A 17,173-nucleotide genomic window follows, 5' to 3' on the forward strand; every position below is an offset into this window, starting at 1 on the left:
TCCGCCAGGGCGATTGCACAAGCACGACACGGGACCTTCTCGAGCGAATTCGTGAGCAGCCATGCTAGGACATTTCACCGCCATAGCTCTCCTTGGGGCCCAGGTCGTGTCTGCACAGTTCCCACCAAAGCCTGAGAATGTCACGATACTGAAGTCCAAGTTCGACGATGGCGTGTATATATCGTACAAGGAGGTGAGTGATTATGCCTGCTACCTATCTGATGCCTGGCTGAAGTTCGGCGTACTTGCAGCCTGGGATATGCGAAACCACACCAGGTGTCAAGTCGTACGCCGGATACGTTCACTTACCAGCCGGCACACTAGGCGACCTGAACGAGGCGCAACCGTACCCAATCAACACGTTCTTCTGGTTCTTCGAGGCACGCAAGGACCCCCTGAACGCACCGCTCTCGATCTGGATGAATGGCGGTCCCGGCAGCTCGTCGCTTCTGGGCCTGTTCGACGAGAACGGACCGTGCATGGTCAACCCGGACTCGAACTCGACCCGGCTCAACCCTTGGTCGTGGCACAACGAAGTCAACATGCTCTACATCGACCAGCCGGTCCAAGTGGGCCTGTCATACGACACGCTGCAGAACATCACGCACGACCTGCTTAGCGGCGACGTCAGCCTCCTGAACGCCACGGACCCGATCCCCGAGCAGAACGCGACCTTCCTCGTGGGGACGTATCCGAGCCAGAACGCCAACTCGACGGCGTTTGGCAGCCTCAACGGCGCACGCGCACTCTGGCACTTTGCGCAGACGTGGTTCCAGGAGTTTCCCGGGTACCACCCGAACGACAGCCGCGTGTCCATTGCCACGGAATCCTACGGCGGCAGATACGGCCCGTCGTATGCGGCGTTTTTCGAGGAGCAGAACCAAAAGATCGAGAACGGCACCTGGACCGACGTGGGCGACACGTACATCATCCACCTGGACACGCTGCTGATCATCAATGGCTGCATCGACCGCCAGGTCCAGTGGCCGTCGTACCCGCACATTGCGTACAACAACACGTACGGGATTAAAGCGGTGAATGAAACCATATACAACCAGATGACCGAGGGGTATTATGGGGAAGGGGCCTGTCGCGACCAGATCGCCACGTGCCGCGCCCTGTCGCTGCAGTACGACAGCACACAGCGCGGGCTCAACGCCTCGGTCAACGACGTGTGCGAGGCGGCCGAGTCGTATTGCACGACGCACGTGCGCGACCTGTACACCCGCCTCAGCGGGCGCAACTACTACGACTTCGCCACGCGGGACCCAGACCCGATCCCCTCCAACTTCTACCTGGGCTACCTCAACCAGGCACACGTGCAGCACGCGCTCGGCGTGCCTCTGAACTTCACGCAGAGCAGCAGCGTCGTGGCCGCGGCGTTCCGCAGCATCGGCGACTACCCGCGGCCCGGCTGGCTCGAGGACCTCGAGTATCTGCTGGACAACAACATCAAGGTCACCCTTGTGTACGGCGACCGCGATTTTGCGTGCAACTGGATCGGCGGCGAGGCTGTGTCTCTGGCAGTCAACCACAGCGAGGCTCCCAAGTTTCACGCCGCAGGGTACGTCCCGATCCGCACCAACGCAACCTATTCGGGCGGCCAGGTGCGTCAGTACGGCAACTTCAGCTTCTCGCGCGTGTACGAGGCCGGCCACGAGGTGCCGGCCTACCAGCCCGAGACGGCGTATCGGATCTTCCACCGCACCTTGTTCAATCTAGATATCGCCACGGGGCAGGTCGATGTGGCACAAAACAACTCGTACACCACGCCGACCACAGCTCCCAAAGATACCTGGGCGATCAAGAACAAGGACCCGCCCGACCCGCTGTGGGTGTGCTACACCTGGGCGGCAGGTGATACTTGTACCGAAGAGCAGCAGGAGGCGTTGGCAAACGGGACCGCCGTGGTGAGGAATTACATCTACATGGATGCGAATAGCACCATGCTTTATCCAGGGATTTTCAGCTAGACGCGGAAGAGCACCGGGGGATTCGAAAAAGCGAAAAACGTTGCCTAAAGGAGAGTACTACGACAGATAACGCCGTACGTTGTGGTACAGTAAGCACCACCGGAAGCTATTCTAATGTGTCTGAGCGAGGTTTATCTGAGAGACACAAGCTCTCCGCCTTTCATGCCACCAGCCATATATATGGACCAAGAGCGTGCCCTCTGATTCCCATCTCCCGGACTGGAGAGGGTAGGCGTATCAGACCTCGCACTGGCCAAATACTGGGCGCACTCACCTTCCTATCTTCCACTTACCTTCTACATAATTACCGCGTTCCTTCCCACCTTACCTTCTACCCTTCACCTCCTTATCGCTTAGGCACATCGCAGTTGCCGCGCTGGACCGATGACGTCTGCGCCTGCGCTGTGCCCGACCAAGAAGCCGTGTTAGTGAGTCAGTGAGCAGGGTCCCTCCTTCTGGGGTTCGCTGTTTCCCCATTTCTGCTTGTTTCCCTTGCTGTCTCGCCTGTCCTTTTTCTTCCCCTCTTTCTACTATGCAGGCTTTCCTGCCAGCGGAATCTGAGGATGCTTTTCACGAATATTTGTTTCTTCCGCACCTTCTTCGACCGACGCCGTAGCCTACGCTGGGAATTTTGCTCGTTAAAGTCAGCCAACCAAGGAGTAGTGGCCAGGTTAAAGGCCGCAATCCTTCTGTGAACTTTACGCGAAGTAGAGAAGCCAAAGCTCAGCCTATCATGGGTGTCTGGCAAGTGGTGGAGACACTGACTGGTCACCCACATTTGTGAGGAAGTTAGGCATCACGCCTGCAACAATCGCGGGGAAAACTCCGGCGTAGCTGACAGCAGACCCAGACCTCGACCGACTCGGCTCCCGTGCAGGAATGATAGAAACTACCTGCATGTAGTACGATCATCGTGCGAAATGACAGCTCGCAAGTGGCGTAGCTGGAGCGGGCAGAGCGGAAGCCTCGAACTTTCCACGGACTGCTCGTGCTCATGCGAGAAGCACAAAGGACAAGCACCACAAGCTCAGTTAAGCTTCTTTGTGGCGTCGCTAGCGCTCGCAATGTTCTTCTCGTCGACGACTTCAGGCCAGCTGACTGATCAAAGTCCCTGTCAGAGGCCAGTTGAGAGGGTGTCGATATGCTCCTGCTGGACACGGAAGACGAAGACGCATCTTGCTGCAGCACTGCTGAGCCCTTACTACCCCACGTTCTACAGGCCCTGGAGCAGTGACCTCCATCCAGCTCTAATGATACGCATATGTGGAGCACGGGCCCGTTCATTCTGCTACGGAGCTCAGCTCGCATGCGGATCCTCACGCCCTTGGACTTCCAATCCTGTTCTTCATCAGCCCTCCGATAGCAGATGCATTCGACACTTCCCACCTCGGAAAACCACCTCGTCTTGTTGGTTGTTCGCTGATTTGTGGCTACGCTGAAAGCGCAAGATGGACATATCGTCCGAACAGCCACGCAAAGGACACGACACGCGGTCTCTACCAATCAACAGATTCGCATAGGAAGCTCAACCTAGCGTTGCATGTGCCTCAGCCTCAGAGATATTGTGCTCCAAGCCAGAGCTGAAGAATACCTCTGAATTTTCTGGATCGACAATCACTATTACAGCACCCGATGGCGGTCGCATCCCTGCGCGGGATGTAGAGTATTGGGAAGTGATCAGATGTGGTGGTTCGCGCCACCAGTCCCACAGGCGCATGTGAACTGCGTCGACCGACGTTCAGCTCAACCGCAGAAGCCACTTCCGAAGCCTCATGACGGAGCCAGTTATCCGGATAGTAAAACCAGCTAGCGGCACTCTGACCGCACTTGACGAGCCAAAACGCGGATTACGAGCATGTATGAATCGATTTCAAGTTGATACATCATACTAGGGCCCAGCAGTACCGCTATAGACAAGGACGATCGCCCAAGCTCTGTGCGATTACGGTTCGATGAGAGCAGCGGAGGTGATGAGACATTGCTCCGAGTTCTTGACACCGATTGTCCGTGGCGATATGATGTCCAGATCTATGCTGGAGCCACGGCTGGTGCAGCCGACCATCTCCGCGATCCAGAAGCCCCGTACCCGCTGCGACGCATACTCTGCTGGCCAAGCGCTTTCACAAGAAGCCAGTACTGACCAATAGGACACCAACTCCCAAGCATTATCGTCGTCGCCACCACTTTGTCGTCTGGCACCATTTCAAACTCTCCAACCATATACACTCTTCTACCTTTGCTCGGGAAGTCGGCAATCGTGGCGAGCTGAACCGCAAGAGTCTCCCAATGCGATACGGGTGAATTCGACAGGGAACGGCGACACGAGACGGAGTATTTGTCACGCTACGCTCAGCGGCATCTGGTCGCGCCACAGCCTCGTACTCCTGCCAACTTGTGTCACTCAGAACCATCCATGCCCTCTATTCAGCACGCCACCGAGCAGGTCCGTCCTATCTCAGCTATCAAACATGCACAAGACGGTTTTCGGGATGTCGAGCGCACTAGAACGCTCTGTAAGCTCCCATGTCGTGGCTCTCCAGCCAGCCACAGAGCTCTTGCGAGCTGGCAGATGTTCACAAGACATATCGGGGAGAAGAAGAAGCAAGCTGAACGTCGAACCAGCAAGATCGTGTCTGTTGTTGTCTGCCCCCTCCACATTCAACTTCCTTACCAAAGGCAATGAACCGTCTCCGCACACACAACCATTTTATTCGCTACCGACGAGACGAAGTCCGCCTGCATTGCAGTGGCGCTGGAATTTCCGCGACCAGACCCTGCAGACACAGAAGGGATCGCAGAGATGCGGTTGTGCCTTCCTGTTTGGAGGCGGAGTCTATGTCTAGCGAGAGTGTGAAGCAATTCGACGACTATGGGAATCAGCAATTGTTGAAACTAGGTGGAAGAAAAGGCATATAAACGAGGCTTTCCCGTCTCCCATGCCCCTTTGTTCTCAATGTTCCTTCTTCCTCAATCTTCAGAGATCCTCTCCATCTTGTTCACTTCGTTGTGTGCATCTCATCTACCTTGAATCTCTCCACAATGCAGGCCGAATTCGTGAAAAATGCCGAGTACCGCATCATCCTTTCACCCAGCTCAGGGGCTGAAAACCTCGCGGTAGTGGCTGGCAAGGTCCAGATCTCCAAGGCTTCCTATACATGGGACATCCAGCTTGTCAGTGAGTCCACTGAAGCCTCTGCGGCGCTTTATACCATCCAGGACTCGAACACCAAAAAGTACTTGAACGACAACGGCTCCTATTATGAACTTATTGGGGCAGACAACGGCTCCAACAACAGATGGTATGGTCTGCGTCCAAACAAAGTGTATGTATTGAAACCCTGTCGCTTCGTATCGGCAGTTGTTGATTTGTTTCTCTGCCACAGTCCATCCACCATCACAAATAATGGGACATTCAGAAACCTCGCCATTCCGTACAATCATGCCTCCGATCAGTGGGCTCTGTTCGAACAGTAAATCCCGAGATCGACCGACCACCGCAACCGACCGATCGTGGCGCGCAAGTCTGATTGCTATTCGTCACTTCACGGTCGCAGACTGTCAGTCATCTCTAGGGGCGGGCAGAGAGTTTGATTTTGGTACCAGGGGCTGAGAAGACGTTCTGTGAAGCTTGGGCCTTGAGCATTGGATCACTCGTTTGCTGGCTGGCATGTTACTATGTATGTTATGTTAGCCCTGGGCTGGACTTGCTGCCATCCAGGGCCGGGTCATTGACGATGCCATCGTCGTCCTTGACCCGTCCACTCTTTCTGGTTTTTTCAAAAACACAAGCATTCACGTACAGATGCATCTGATCCATACCAGGGAGTTGCTTGCTGCTCCCGGGGCAGGGTCAGGAATCACTACCTTCATCTGAATCGAGTTGAGGATAGTTTTTACCAGACCTTGCTTTTCCTTGTTGCTGCTTGTGAATTTGAATTAGTCACTACTCGGGTATCGTCTGCGTCTTTCAACATATCTGGTCTTGACAGTGTCCTGAAATGTGAAACGGGCTGTCCAAGAACCGTCGTGGTGGAATGCGGAGTTCAGGGACGCAGGTCGGTTTCACGGGCATGACAGGGTACAGACACCCTAGAGACTACGTCCGTGCCGGACCATTGAGGGATCTCTTATATCATTGAGACCTATGTAGTCTGGAGTGTCCGTCACTATGGACTGTTCTAATCTGCCCTGCCCTGCCCTACCTTGCTGTCCTACTCGCCCTACGCACTTTCCCGTACATAGGTGAGGAGCGCCGTACTGGACCATCCTATTCATGCGACTCAACTCAACTCTCCTAGGCTTCGACTCAACTCTCCAACCGCCCATCTCCATCATCCACCATCTGATTCGTGGCTCTTCTTATTCGTTTCTCACTTCCCCCTCATCTAACTTACGCCTCGGCCCCTTCCGTTTTTTACTCCCCCCTTTAATCCATGGCTTACGCAATGGATCCTCACTCCTCGTCATCCAACTCCGGATAATGCCGATAAATCCCCATACTATACGGCTTGCGCCTTTCACTGGCCAGATACGCACTCACCTTCTCCAGACCCTTGACGCGCTCATAGAGCCCCCACACGGCATCATACTCGCCCGTCTCCCTCAAGCGGCGCACACGCCGAGGAAACGCAAAGCTCACACCATCCAGCGTCTGGAAGAGGACCAAGTCGGCGTACGTCAGCTTCCCGCCGTACAAATACTGGCCTCCCCCCGACGCCGGCCCCTTGAGCACCCGTTCAAAATACCCAAGGAACTTGGGCAGCCTGACGGCGCGATAGTCGGCGGCCTTGCGCTTGGCCTCGTCCTTCTGTTCCTCGTAGTACGCCCCCGACGCGATGGGATGGTGCACGTCGTGCGGTTCATTGGACAGGCCGTCCAGTGCCGTCAGTGTGAGGGCGTTGACGTGGTACAGGCCTGCCGGGTCCTCAGAGGGGTCCGGGACCAACCCGAGTCGCAGACCTAGGTAGGACAGGATGTTAGGCGTCTGGGAGAGGAGCACGGCGCCGTGCTGCAGGATCGGAGGGGCCAGGGGCGGCGGGTTGGTTTCGTCGCCGAGGTTCTTGTCGCTGATTTGGGCGAGCACGGCGTTGACGCCCTCGTCTGTTGCGTTGGAGACGTCCGTGTACGGTGTGCCGGTGGCCTCGAAGGCTAGGCGGATGTGTTCGCCTCGGCCGGGCATGCCGGGCCAGTAGATGAGACGGTAGGAGTCCTCGGCGCCAGTCCCGGCGGTTGGGTCCGTCTCCGTCGAGCCATCAGTTTTTTGGCGCTTGGACGAGCGTGTTGACGTTGCCATGGTGAGGTAGATGGGGTATGAAGCTGTCACTGATTTCTTGGACGTGTATGGGCGTGGGCGTGAGATTAGAAATGAGCTCGAGGTGAAAGTTTGAAACTGAGCTCGGACAGATATGTAATGTAAATTGGACCGGGGGGCTGGTATCAATGCTCGGCTCGCGAGTTTGTCGATGGTCGACCGTAATGTAGCCGGTCCTGACTGTCTCATGGGCTTCGACTTGAGTAGGTACAGAAGAGAGGTGTAGACACGAGGACAAGTGAAGATGTGTTGGATGCTTGGAATCCGATGCCGGAGTTAAGTCGACGTCATCTCCGGGCTCGGGACGGAAGAACTATTATTCGGGCTTCTACTGACGCGGGGGGACGTGGGAGGAGAACTACGTATTGTGGTAATGTCTCCGTACGAGTTCTCTACCGATTGATCCAACCGCATAATTGCCGACTGCTCCTTCGAACGTCCTGTAAGATGACCTCATTATCCCTCCACGAGGCTCTGCTCTGCCCTGCCGATTCAGGAACAAAGAGCCTAGCGTCTAGGCATCCTGCCCATCTCACGCGACAATTCAGAAACGCTTCCGGGCATCTTGATTACGAGTAGGAAGATACTTAATTTTGACATCCGTGATCTGTACATACATATCATCGCCAAAAGGACCACTCCACTCAGACATGACATCCGTGCAAGACTCCGTCATCTTCGGCAACATCCTGTCGACGCACGAGTCGGCGGCCATCTGGTCCGACAAGACGCGCACGCAATGCTACCTCGCGTTCGAGGGCGCGCTGGCCAAAGCCCAAGCCCGGCTGGGCATCATCCCGCAAAAGGCCGCCGACGAGATCATCGCCTTCTGCCTGAACATCCGGAACGTGAACTTTGACGAGCTCCGCCAGCAGACCGAACTCGTCGGATACCCCGTGCTGGGCGTGGTCAAGCAGCTGGTCCGCCACGTCAACGGCGTGGAACCGGGGCTGGGCGAGTGGGCGCACTGGGGCGCCACGACGCAGGACGTTACGGACACGGCGACGGTGATCCAGCTGTGGGACACGCTGAGCCTGTTCGAGAAGCAGCTCGAGGCCATCATTGCGTCCCTGCGCGCCCTGGCCGACGCGCACAAGGCCACGCCCATGGCGGCGCGGTCGAACCTGCAGCACGCCGTGCCCATGTCGCTCGGCTTCAAGCTCGCCAGGCTGCTGGCCACGTTCCTGCGGCACAGGGAGCGGTTGAAGGACGTGGAGACGCGGCTGACCGTGCTGGAGTTCTCGGGCGCGGCGGGGACGTTGGCCACGCTGCCCCCGACCGTGGACGAGCCGCTGTTGGGCCTGGAGTGTCAGCGGGAGTTGGCCAAGGATCTGAACCTCAAGGTCCCGGAGATTGCGTGGCACACCGAGCGGGATCGCTTTGCCGAGTTTGGATCCCTGTGCGCCATGCTGACGAGCACGTGCGCCAAGTTTGCCCTGGACGTCAAGCTGATGATGCAGACCGAGGTGGCCGAGCTGTCGGAGCCGTATGTGCCGCATCGCGGGTCCAGCAGCACGATGCCGCAGAAGCGCAATCCCATCTCGTGCGCGTACATCACCGCCATGGCCGCCACGGTCCGGCAGTTGAGCACGAGTCTCTTCGAGGCAATGGTCGGCGATCACGAGAGGAGCACGGGACCCTGGGAGATTGAATGGATTGTGCTGCCGCAGATATCGACGCTGACTCACGCGTCGTTGAAGCAGACTTCGGAACTTATCGCCGGGCTGGAAGTGCATGAGGATGCCATGAAGAAGAACCTCGACATTTCAAGGGGCGGGATCGTGAGTGAAGCGGTGATGATGGGCTTGGGGAAGACCCTGGGCCGCCAGTATGCCCATGATGTGGTGTATGATCTGTGTCGCACGTCACAGGTGGAAAATCGACAGTTGCTGGATCTACTCTGCGAGCACGAGGAAATCAGCAAGAAGATGAGTAGGGAGGAGCTGGCTAAACTGTGCGATCCTGCCAGCTACCTAGGATACAGTGAAGCTATGGTTCAGCGGGTCTTGAAGCTTGCCGACGAGCCCCGAAAGGATCCGCCGCCGAGTCTCGTCTGAAGGAGAATGGGACTATCCTGCCCAGGCTCAACGGGTTTCATGAATTCAATGTCGCGATCGACTAATCGATCGACGGGGACGGCAGAGCTTGCGGTTGATACCCGCTCCCGCTGTTTGAAACAGACCATCACATCAGAGACACCTGTTTAATTGTTTAAAAAAGGTACACTTCCCGGGCAAGATGTGACAGTCGGGCGCTGCATTCATCGCAACCACATATGTCGCTCACGCCGCCAATGCTATACATCTCATCTAGCACGGACACATACATTCCGATGACACTGAAGGCTATTCGAGTGCAGAGCCCCTGTCACATGTTTCACGGCCAAACTGCGAATGGCACTAGAAGCCTAGTGCCTGGTTGAATGCATCAGCTGCCGCTTGGCCTGTCTCGCCTTGTGCAGCAGTCGCTCCTTGATTGCATGCGTCGATGGCCTCCTGGGATGCTTGGCATTTCGTTTCGAGTTGTTGGCCTTTGATCGTGTTAGTCACGAGCACAGGGCACACAATGCAGCGGTAGAGACTTACAGACGAAGTCAGAAATCACCTTGATGTTCAGCGCCGAGCCGTGCGTAAAAGTCGTCTCGTCGGCAGGTGCGAAAGAAGCTTCTTTGCGGCCGTCGAGGTTATCTGCGAAAATGATGGTAGGGTTGTCACAAGACCCCAAGTCCAGATTAGAGGACCCGACAGATGTCGCAGCCCCTGACTCAGCGGCCGCAGCTCCCGTCGCGGCCGCGGTGCTGCTAGCAACGGCTTCTGCTGTCTGAGTGGCTGCCTCAGTAACTGTTGTGCTGGCGGCTTCGACGGCGGTGGTGGTACCCGCAACTGCCGTAGAGTCGTCGGGGGCAGCGGTACACTCTGCGAGGGCAGTAGCATCAGCAGCCCCAGCGTTCGCAGTGGCCGAAGCAGCAACGGCAGCGTTCACTTCGTCTTCACTGGCATCTTCAACAAGCAGGTTCTGAGTGAAGATGCAGCCGACAGGTTCATCGACGACATCACAGGTATTGCCTGCACCAGTGGGATCGCCGATCTCACCAGGAGCGAAAGTGCCGGATTGCAGCGCGTCCAGTGGGTTGCCGCCAATGTTCGCAATCTGAACGGCAAGCGCCAATGCGATATCCTTGTTGATGCTGGTGGCATTGTCAGAAGCTGGATCTTGGTGCTGAGAGATGGCAGCAATCTCGGGATTGACAGGCGTGATGGACGTGCAGGCAACGGATGCCTGTCCGACAGCACCAGTGTTGCGCTCGAGTGCTCGGTACTGTGATACTCCATTAGCCCTGCACCGATTATTGGCAAACAATCACACTGGAGCCGTCCCAAAAAGGTACGGAGAACTCACGATCAAAGCAGCAGTCATGCCGTCAACGTCACCGTTGGCTTTGGCATTGGTGAACGCTTGGTCGGCAGTGGCTTGTTGGAGACAGTCGGTATCCGTAATGTCTCCCTGGCCAGCCGAAGCAGCAGCATTGCCAAGAAGTCCAAACACGGCGTCCACGATGTTGTCTGGGTTGTCCAGCTTCAGGTTGGTGTTGACGGTGGTAAGAAATTTTTCATGCGAGTGCTCCTGGGGCACTTCACGTCGACCGAGTTTTGTGTTCCACACGGAGGAGCGTCTGTGGATGTGACCACCAACGCGCCTCATATGCAGGTTGGCTGGTCGGGCAGCCGCCAAGTCGACGCCTGCGGCGAGAAGGAGGGATATGCAGATGACTGGCTTCATGTTGTAAGAGGTGTATGTTGCTGCTGAAGCGGATGGTATCGTAAGGATCGTAACGAGCGTGGGATCGTCGATTCAGAGATGAAAAATGGATCTAGCAACATAAAATGGGTTCCAGACCAGATCAGTCCTCCAGGAACCGATAGAATTGAAAGAGAAGGGGTTGCAAAAAGAAGACAGCGGAACGAACGAAGAGTCACGGTCGAGCTGAATCAACAGACTGAAGGAAGATATATGGCAAAGGGGACAAACACGAGGCATATATACTTTCCCCGTTCCCGATCCCGGCGCCTTTCTATGTATACCATTCCGTCTCAGAGATGCCCGCGACAGCCTCATTCACTGTTCCCCATTTCCAAATTCTGCTTTGGGACAAGGGGAGATCTGGCCGAAGCCTTTGCTCCGTCTCGGCCATGGTGGGAATCCCCGATGGTGGCTTGATTGAACGTGCTTCATGTGGTGGTCACCGTCGCCGCCATAGGTCAGCGCACGCTAAGCGAAGATCTGAAGCTTCGGATCTGAAAGCTACCGGCTCTTGCACGTCATCGAACGGTCAGGCTGCTTGGCACGGTTCAAGAAGTCGGCCTTCAAGACAAATTATGGGAGCACAGGCCAGGTTAGACGGACGGGAAGAGGCGGCGTGCTGAGATTGGCTTGATGTGCGAAGGGGTGGACGGCTGGTAAAGCTGTGTCAGGTTCCAGTGTCCGGCCACATAGTGCCGCATCTAGGGTCTCGGACCATTGACGGCTGAAACAGCGTCGAAGGAAAACGTCTAGAGCTTGGATAACGGGGAGAGCTTTGCGCTTTTGTCACCGGAGACTGCACAGCTTGCACCTTTGCAGCACTAAGCGAGCGAAGAATTGAGTTTCTGTGGAAGTTGTGGCCGGATCTGTGGTGAAGGGAGAAAAGACGGACAGAAAGGTCACATGATACGGTGAAGCATATCTACTGCCGAGTGCGCGCACATCCGGCCGGCCGTAAGAACCATTGTGCATAGGGATGAAGGCTCGCTGCGTCGCTCGCTACATAGGTACGTTCTCTTCTGCCCAGACCGCTCTGTTCGATCTCACTGTCTCACGGGAAGAATATCACCAAGCACCTCCGTCGCTACTCCGGTAAGACGACTGGACAGAGAGCCCTTGCGCCGTCGCAACACGCAGTCGTCAAGATCATCCCAGAAGTCAATCGTGCCAGTCATTACCATTAATACACAGATGCATGGCTCGACACGAAGCAGAGCATCACCTCCCACCGGCTCCCATTCGTGCAATGCCTTCCATGATCCGCCCTCCGTACCCAGCCGACTTGCTCGAAGGCACTTTCAGGCCAGATCCAGGGGCCGGAATCCCAGAATATTTTCCAGCGGTCGGTTTCTGTAGCATACTCATAGGCCGAGCTCTTCCCGGTAATCCGCTTCTGGAATCGGCACCGCTCAAGCTATTCCGGGACTTGTGTGGACTGGCGACAGCCGATGCGGAGTTGGGTCTTCCATTCCCGTCTTCACTGCGAGGCGGACTGACCGGCTGTTGAGGCTGTTGAATGGCGCGCTGCTCCTCCTGTTGGGCGCTAATTGCAAGGAACAAGTCAACCTGAGCCACTAGATCGCCTTTCTCGACTCGTTCTTGTTCGATCTCCTTGCGCAATGAGTCGTTCTCCGAGGCAAGTGATTCGACTTGGCTGCGAAGCCCTGCCGTCTCGGCCTCCAGCATCTTCTTCTCAGCGCTGTTCTCCTCATTCCACCGTCGAAGTTCTTCGATCTGGCCTTCCATCTTGTGCATTGCTTCACTTTGCCCCGGGATGACTCCACTCATCGTTGCTTCCTTCTCCGTCTGCAGTCTGAGCACCTCGTCCTGGGACGCCTTCAGGTCGGCCCGAAGCTGCTCCACCTGCTTGATCCACCGCTTCTCGTAGCTGACCTTGAGATCGGCCACTTTACGCTCATGTTTGCCTTTGTACAGTGCATGCAACTCTCGAGCCACCTTTTCTGTCGCGTCCTTGACCGCAAAATCGATGTCAGCACTCATGCCGGGAGTGGCTGGGGCGTCGGTCTTTTCCGGGCTGAATGTGCCCTTGACACGCTCAGAGCGAAGAGTATCGAGGGACGCTTGTAATTCAAGGATCCGCACTTCGTGTTCTTCCGTCTTCCGTTCTGCCTCTTCAGCCTGTTTTCGGAGTTTCTCCTTTTCCCGTTCTTCGAGAAAGATGTTCTGTTTGACCTCCCTAAGGACCTCCTCCATCTCTCGAGTCCGGCGCTCCAAGTCCTCTTTTGCATGCTCCACTTCCTCTCGAGTAGCCCGCTCGTTGCGAAGCTCTTCGCTTGTCTTGCCCACCCGTACTTCAGCATCTGTTACAGCGCGCTTCAACGCCATGACGTCGGCCTCTTTCCCGGACAGAGTCGCTTCGAGACCTGATATGCGCGATTGAAGCTCCGACCGTAGCGTTTCCAGCTCCCGAGGCGTGATAGTGGGGATGGAGCGTGGAGTCGCCATCGGTTCAAGGTCAATGTCCAATAAATCCATACCGAGGCCCGATGCAGCACCGTACATACTGTGTCTCTGACCAGCCGGCGTCGATGGCACCGTTCTGTCCCCAAAAAGAGCTTGGTGTTCAAGTTTTTGTGGCGAGCGGCCTGAAGCTCGTTCGCGATCTACAGAAGCTTGTGATCGATGTAGGGGGCTAGGGTTGACTTTGATGGGAAAACCTCCTCTACCAGACGGACTTCTTCTGATTGGACGCGACGCAGAAGCCGGCGGAGGAATCACGATATTTGTTGGACCGGTGAAGTTCAAAAGATCAGTCGGCGAGTCATTAAGATTGGGATTTCTTCGAGGAGTTGCGTCGTCCTCCTCATTTGACGACGTACTCCGCCTTGACATTGAAAGAAGTCGCAAAGGACGTTGAGCAGTGCCAGGAGTACTGGTGACAACCGAAGTCCTTAATTGTTTCGAAGGGGACCAGCCGTCTTGCTGCGCTTTGGCCGGGGTGCTTCTCAGGTTGGCGAATCTGGTCATGTCTGTAGGAATGGCAGAAATGGTGCTAAGGTCGCCGACGGTGTCGTCCTGGATTGCTTTATCTTCCAGGGTCGTTCTCAGAGTTGAGGTGTCTGCTTCCCCTTTGCCCTCGTTCTCGCGATCGGGCGATGCAGATTTCCCCTCGTCGAGCGTGTGGTACATGGTTGACTCGTTCAGGACGTCATCTTCCATGTCGCGCTCCTTCTGCATTGTGTCAATCGCGCGTGTCAGGCCTTCGTTGAATCGTACGGTGAGCTCGGCAGGAGAGGCAGGAGGAGAGCTTTCGAATTTGACTTCGTCCTGCAGACGATATTTGATCGGGGACAGTGGCTTTTTCGGACTCGATGGCGGCCCGTTCTGCGTAGGAGGGGAGACGGGACGGTTCGACGTGTTCCGCAGAGCAGTCGGGCTATCGATTGGTACGGGATGGCTGACAGCAGCCCCCGACATGGTGACGGGCGACGTGAGAGCTTCTAGTGTCGTTTTCTGGAAAAAATCGAGCTTCGTCGGAGAGGGAGATGATCGGGAGTTCTGCTTGGCCGGCGACAGTGAGGAGAGTGGTTCAGGCATCGTGTCGGTGAGGGACATGGTCATGGCTGGACACTCGAATATCGGACGACGCGTACAGTGTAAGGCTGGAGGGTTGCAAAATGCGTGTATCCATGAGAAAGCTGGATGCGGTCTCTAGCAGGGTGGCCTGGTGGTAGGGACTTGTGTCAGAGCAGGTCCCTCGTTGACGTTGCGCTGGGCGACAAGTTGCGGTGATGGAAGCGAACTCCTTGCTTGTTGACACCTGCAGCGACAGGGGCTGATCCGGTAAACAAACAGGCCAAGGCGCTAGCGACCCTCTAGTCCTGAATCGGCCGGTGCCTGAATTTCCTCGGTCATTTCACGGTGCGCCCTGCATGACGCAGCTCTCATCGTCCTATCAGGCGGCGGACAATCTGAAAATAAATCCCAACTGGTCCAAATGTTCTCTCCTGCATTTCACCTGCATTTCACCTGCCGTTCATCTCTCCACGTCTCGATAATTGACAGGCTAGATATCGACACGACCGTCGGTTATGCGTACTGTTCTCCTCGCTCCTTTCGAGCGCCTCTCTCCAAGCAATCTACATGTCGCCCGAAGAGCCTCGCCACACCAATGGATTCACCCTCATGTCCGCAATGCTGATCTTCTCTGCAGATGCATTGGCCTTTGCCTCTATCCTTTCCTGTCTCTCTTTCCACAAGAGCCGCGCAACTCCATTGGCGGCTAGTCGAGCTCCTTCCTCGCGTGTCCCTCTCCAGACTGCCTCCTTGATGAGATTGCTGCCCACGTCGGCGTCCAGCTGAGTTGGCGTTGCCCCTATCTCGGCTGGTCCGTAGAGTTCCAGTACTCTCGCTGCCCAAAGGGGCCCTTTCCAGATGATATGCTCCGTCAAGATCGCCTGATCTGTATTGAAGGAGGCCCCACTGAGACTGCCGAAGCCGGTGACTGTGGAATCCTTAGGCCTGAACACGAAGACGGTGCTCCAGAGTTTCATCGCGCAGATGCTAATCGCACCAATGATAGCTTCCAGCTCGACTAAAGTCAACTCCTGTTTCAGGAGCTGCAGAAAACTGTCCGAGTAGCTCTTGGAGTAAGTCTGTCCTCCGTTGGGTGATGGGGCAAGCAAGTCGAACGCTGTCGAGTGGGAAATCGTTGTTGATGAGTTCAACACCCGGGTGAAGGCCGCGAACAGCATAAAGGGCTCTCGACTGCTCGGCTGGTGCTCAACGGATGCATTGTGCAAGGGACGAAGGGCCCGGTCAGCGTCCACAGCCAGACTTCCCGTCTCCCGCAGGAATTGATCCAACGCCAGGACATCTAACATGGCCGGATCGAGGTGGTCGTGAGCGAACGGTCTTCCAACGTGCTGTGATCGATAGAGACGCAACGCCCGAGGACTGATACCATATCTGAGGGACTTGTCTGCAAGCAACAGGCGAGACTGGTGGGCGAGTACCCCGAGAAGCCTCGGGTGAACCAGTCTCAGGCCAGAAAGGTCTCCATTGAGGTTGGCATACCGAACAATGTGCGCCAGTACCTCGTTAGGAAGATCGAGAATCAACATCGTGGTGCAGCGAGCCTAAGTGTCTGATAGGAAGCATTTGAGCGCAGTCCGACAATCGTGGAAAATTAAGAGTTTTGCAAGACTTCATTGTCTTCGATTATATGCCTGCTTGTATGCCTGCGATTACTCTACCCCGGTGATTACTACACCAGCCCATATATTGCGCTATCGCCACATGCGGTACTTGTTATTACTATGTTCAGCCGTCGATTACATATCACCAATGAAGCACGGTAAGCCTTGCGGAAGCGACGTCATCGCATTCGCTCTAGATGTTCAATGGCCACGGCTTTTTGTCGTTACTTAAGGTCCTCATCGACGACCCAGAATCGAGGCACCGCCGGGAGCATTTCCCCACATTTTGCTGCTGGAGCTTGGCAGATATTCCAATTCACCCCTTGCACAACTTGGATCACTACTCTTCACCTTGTAGCATTTCTCGAATTCCTTGCCTCGTCGGAATGCAACTCGGGCTGGCATTTCAGAACCTGCACTGTCATTGCGAATATGTGCCACCCGGCCCTGCCCTCCATCCAATACCTGCGTACCCATGACCTGCGCGGCTACTATGCTGGTTGAGGGGAAGGGAGGTTTTCTCGCTCCTCATGAGACCATTCTCACTTCGCCGACAGCGCCAGTCTCCCTTTCGCATCATCCGTGGCGTTCTTCGGCCCGACGATCCATGTCTGGTGATGTCCGAGGGGACTAATGCCAGTCAGGCAAACGTCCGTAGCTCGGGCAGATCAAGATCCATGGAACCGTGATCCTGAGGTGATGGAAATCATAAATGCCGTTGGAGATGGGCTCTGTTGGATTGGTACATGTGACTTCTTTGCCTGGTACTCTTGCTGGACCGCCACGAGCACAGGTGCCAATGTAGAGGCGACGCTCATTCCGGGCTCTTCTTTGCAGAGAGCTCAAGCGTCTACCGGTTGATAGCAACAGGGCCCACGGTCTGCCATCGATCTGCTTGATCTGGAGGTCCATAACGGGGCCATCTCTTA

The 17,173-nt window shown here is 55.9% G+C and overlaps 7 protein-coding genes across 7 annotated transcripts; 3 read left to right on the plus strand and 4 right to left on the minus strand.

Annotated features, from left to right (window-relative positions):
* Positions 1–61: 61 nt before the first annotated feature.
* A1O7_06212 (carboxypeptidase S1 like B) lies at positions 62–1,973 on the plus strand (the record flags this gene model as incomplete). The annotated part of the gene is made up of 2 exons (XM_007760215.1): positions 62–193; positions 252–1,973. 2 exons carry the CDS (start codon positions 62–64, stop codon positions 1,971–1,973), a joined length of 1,854 nt encoding a protein of 617 aa, XP_007758405.1.
* Positions 1,974–5,012: 3,039 nt separating this feature from the next.
* A1O7_06213 (uncharacterized protein) lies at positions 5,013–5,447 on the plus strand (the record flags this gene model as incomplete). Its single annotated transcript, XM_007760216.1, has 2 exons — positions 5,013–5,296; positions 5,357–5,447. The coding sequence occupies 2 exons, from the start codon at positions 5,013–5,015 to the stop codon at positions 5,445–5,447; spliced, it is 375 nt and encodes a 124-aa protein (XP_007758406.1).
* A 979-nt stretch (positions 5,448–6,426) lies between these two features.
* On the minus strand, positions 6,427–7,266 carry A1O7_06214 (glutathione S-transferase; the record flags this gene model as incomplete). The annotated part of the gene is made up of 1 exon (XM_007760217.1): positions 6,427–7,266. The coding sequence occupies one exon, from the start codon at positions 7,264–7,266 to the stop codon at positions 6,427–6,429; it is 840 nt and encodes a 279-aa protein (XP_007758407.1).
* Positions 7,267–7,934: 668 nt separating this feature from the next.
* On the plus strand, positions 7,935–9,341 carry A1O7_06215 (3-carboxy-cis,cis-muconate cycloisomerase; the record flags this gene model as incomplete). Its single annotated transcript, XM_007760218.1, has 1 exon — positions 7,935–9,341. The coding sequence occupies one exon, from the start codon at positions 7,935–7,937 to the stop codon at positions 9,339–9,341; it is 1,407 nt and encodes a 468-aa protein (XP_007758408.1).
* Positions 9,342–9,683: 342 nt separating this feature from the next.
* Positions 9,684–11,064, minus strand: A1O7_06216 (uncharacterized protein; the record flags this gene model as incomplete). Its single annotated transcript, XM_007760219.1, has 3 exons — positions 9,684–9,814; positions 9,870–10,602; positions 10,684–11,064. 3 exons carry the CDS (start codon positions 11,062–11,064, stop codon positions 9,684–9,686), a joined length of 1,245 nt encoding a protein of 414 aa, XP_007758409.1.
* A 1,239-nt stretch (positions 11,065–12,303) lies between these two features.
* On the minus strand, positions 12,304–14,643 carry A1O7_06217 (uncharacterized protein; the record flags this gene model as incomplete). The annotated part of the gene is made up of 1 exon (XM_007760220.1): positions 12,304–14,643. One exon carries the CDS (start codon positions 14,641–14,643, stop codon positions 12,304–12,306), a length of 2,340 nt encoding a protein of 779 aa, XP_007758410.1.
* A 542-nt stretch (positions 14,644–15,185) lies between these two features.
* A1O7_06218 (uncharacterized protein) lies at positions 15,186–16,169 on the minus strand (the record flags this gene model as incomplete). The annotated part of the gene is made up of 1 exon (XM_007760221.1): positions 15,186–16,169. The coding sequence occupies one exon, from the start codon at positions 16,167–16,169 to the stop codon at positions 15,186–15,188; it is 984 nt and encodes a 327-aa protein (XP_007758411.1).
* Positions 16,170–17,173: the final 1,004 nt, after the last annotated feature.

The sequence above is a fragment of the Cladophialophora yegresii genome (assembly GCF_000585515.1).
Source record: "Cladophialophora yegresii CBS 114405 chromosome Unknown aczIN-supercont1.4, whole genome shotgun sequence".
In the NCBI taxonomy this organism is placed as follows: domain Eukaryota; kingdom Fungi; phylum Ascomycota; class Eurotiomycetes; order Chaetothyriales; family Herpotrichiellaceae; genus Cladophialophora; species Cladophialophora yegresii.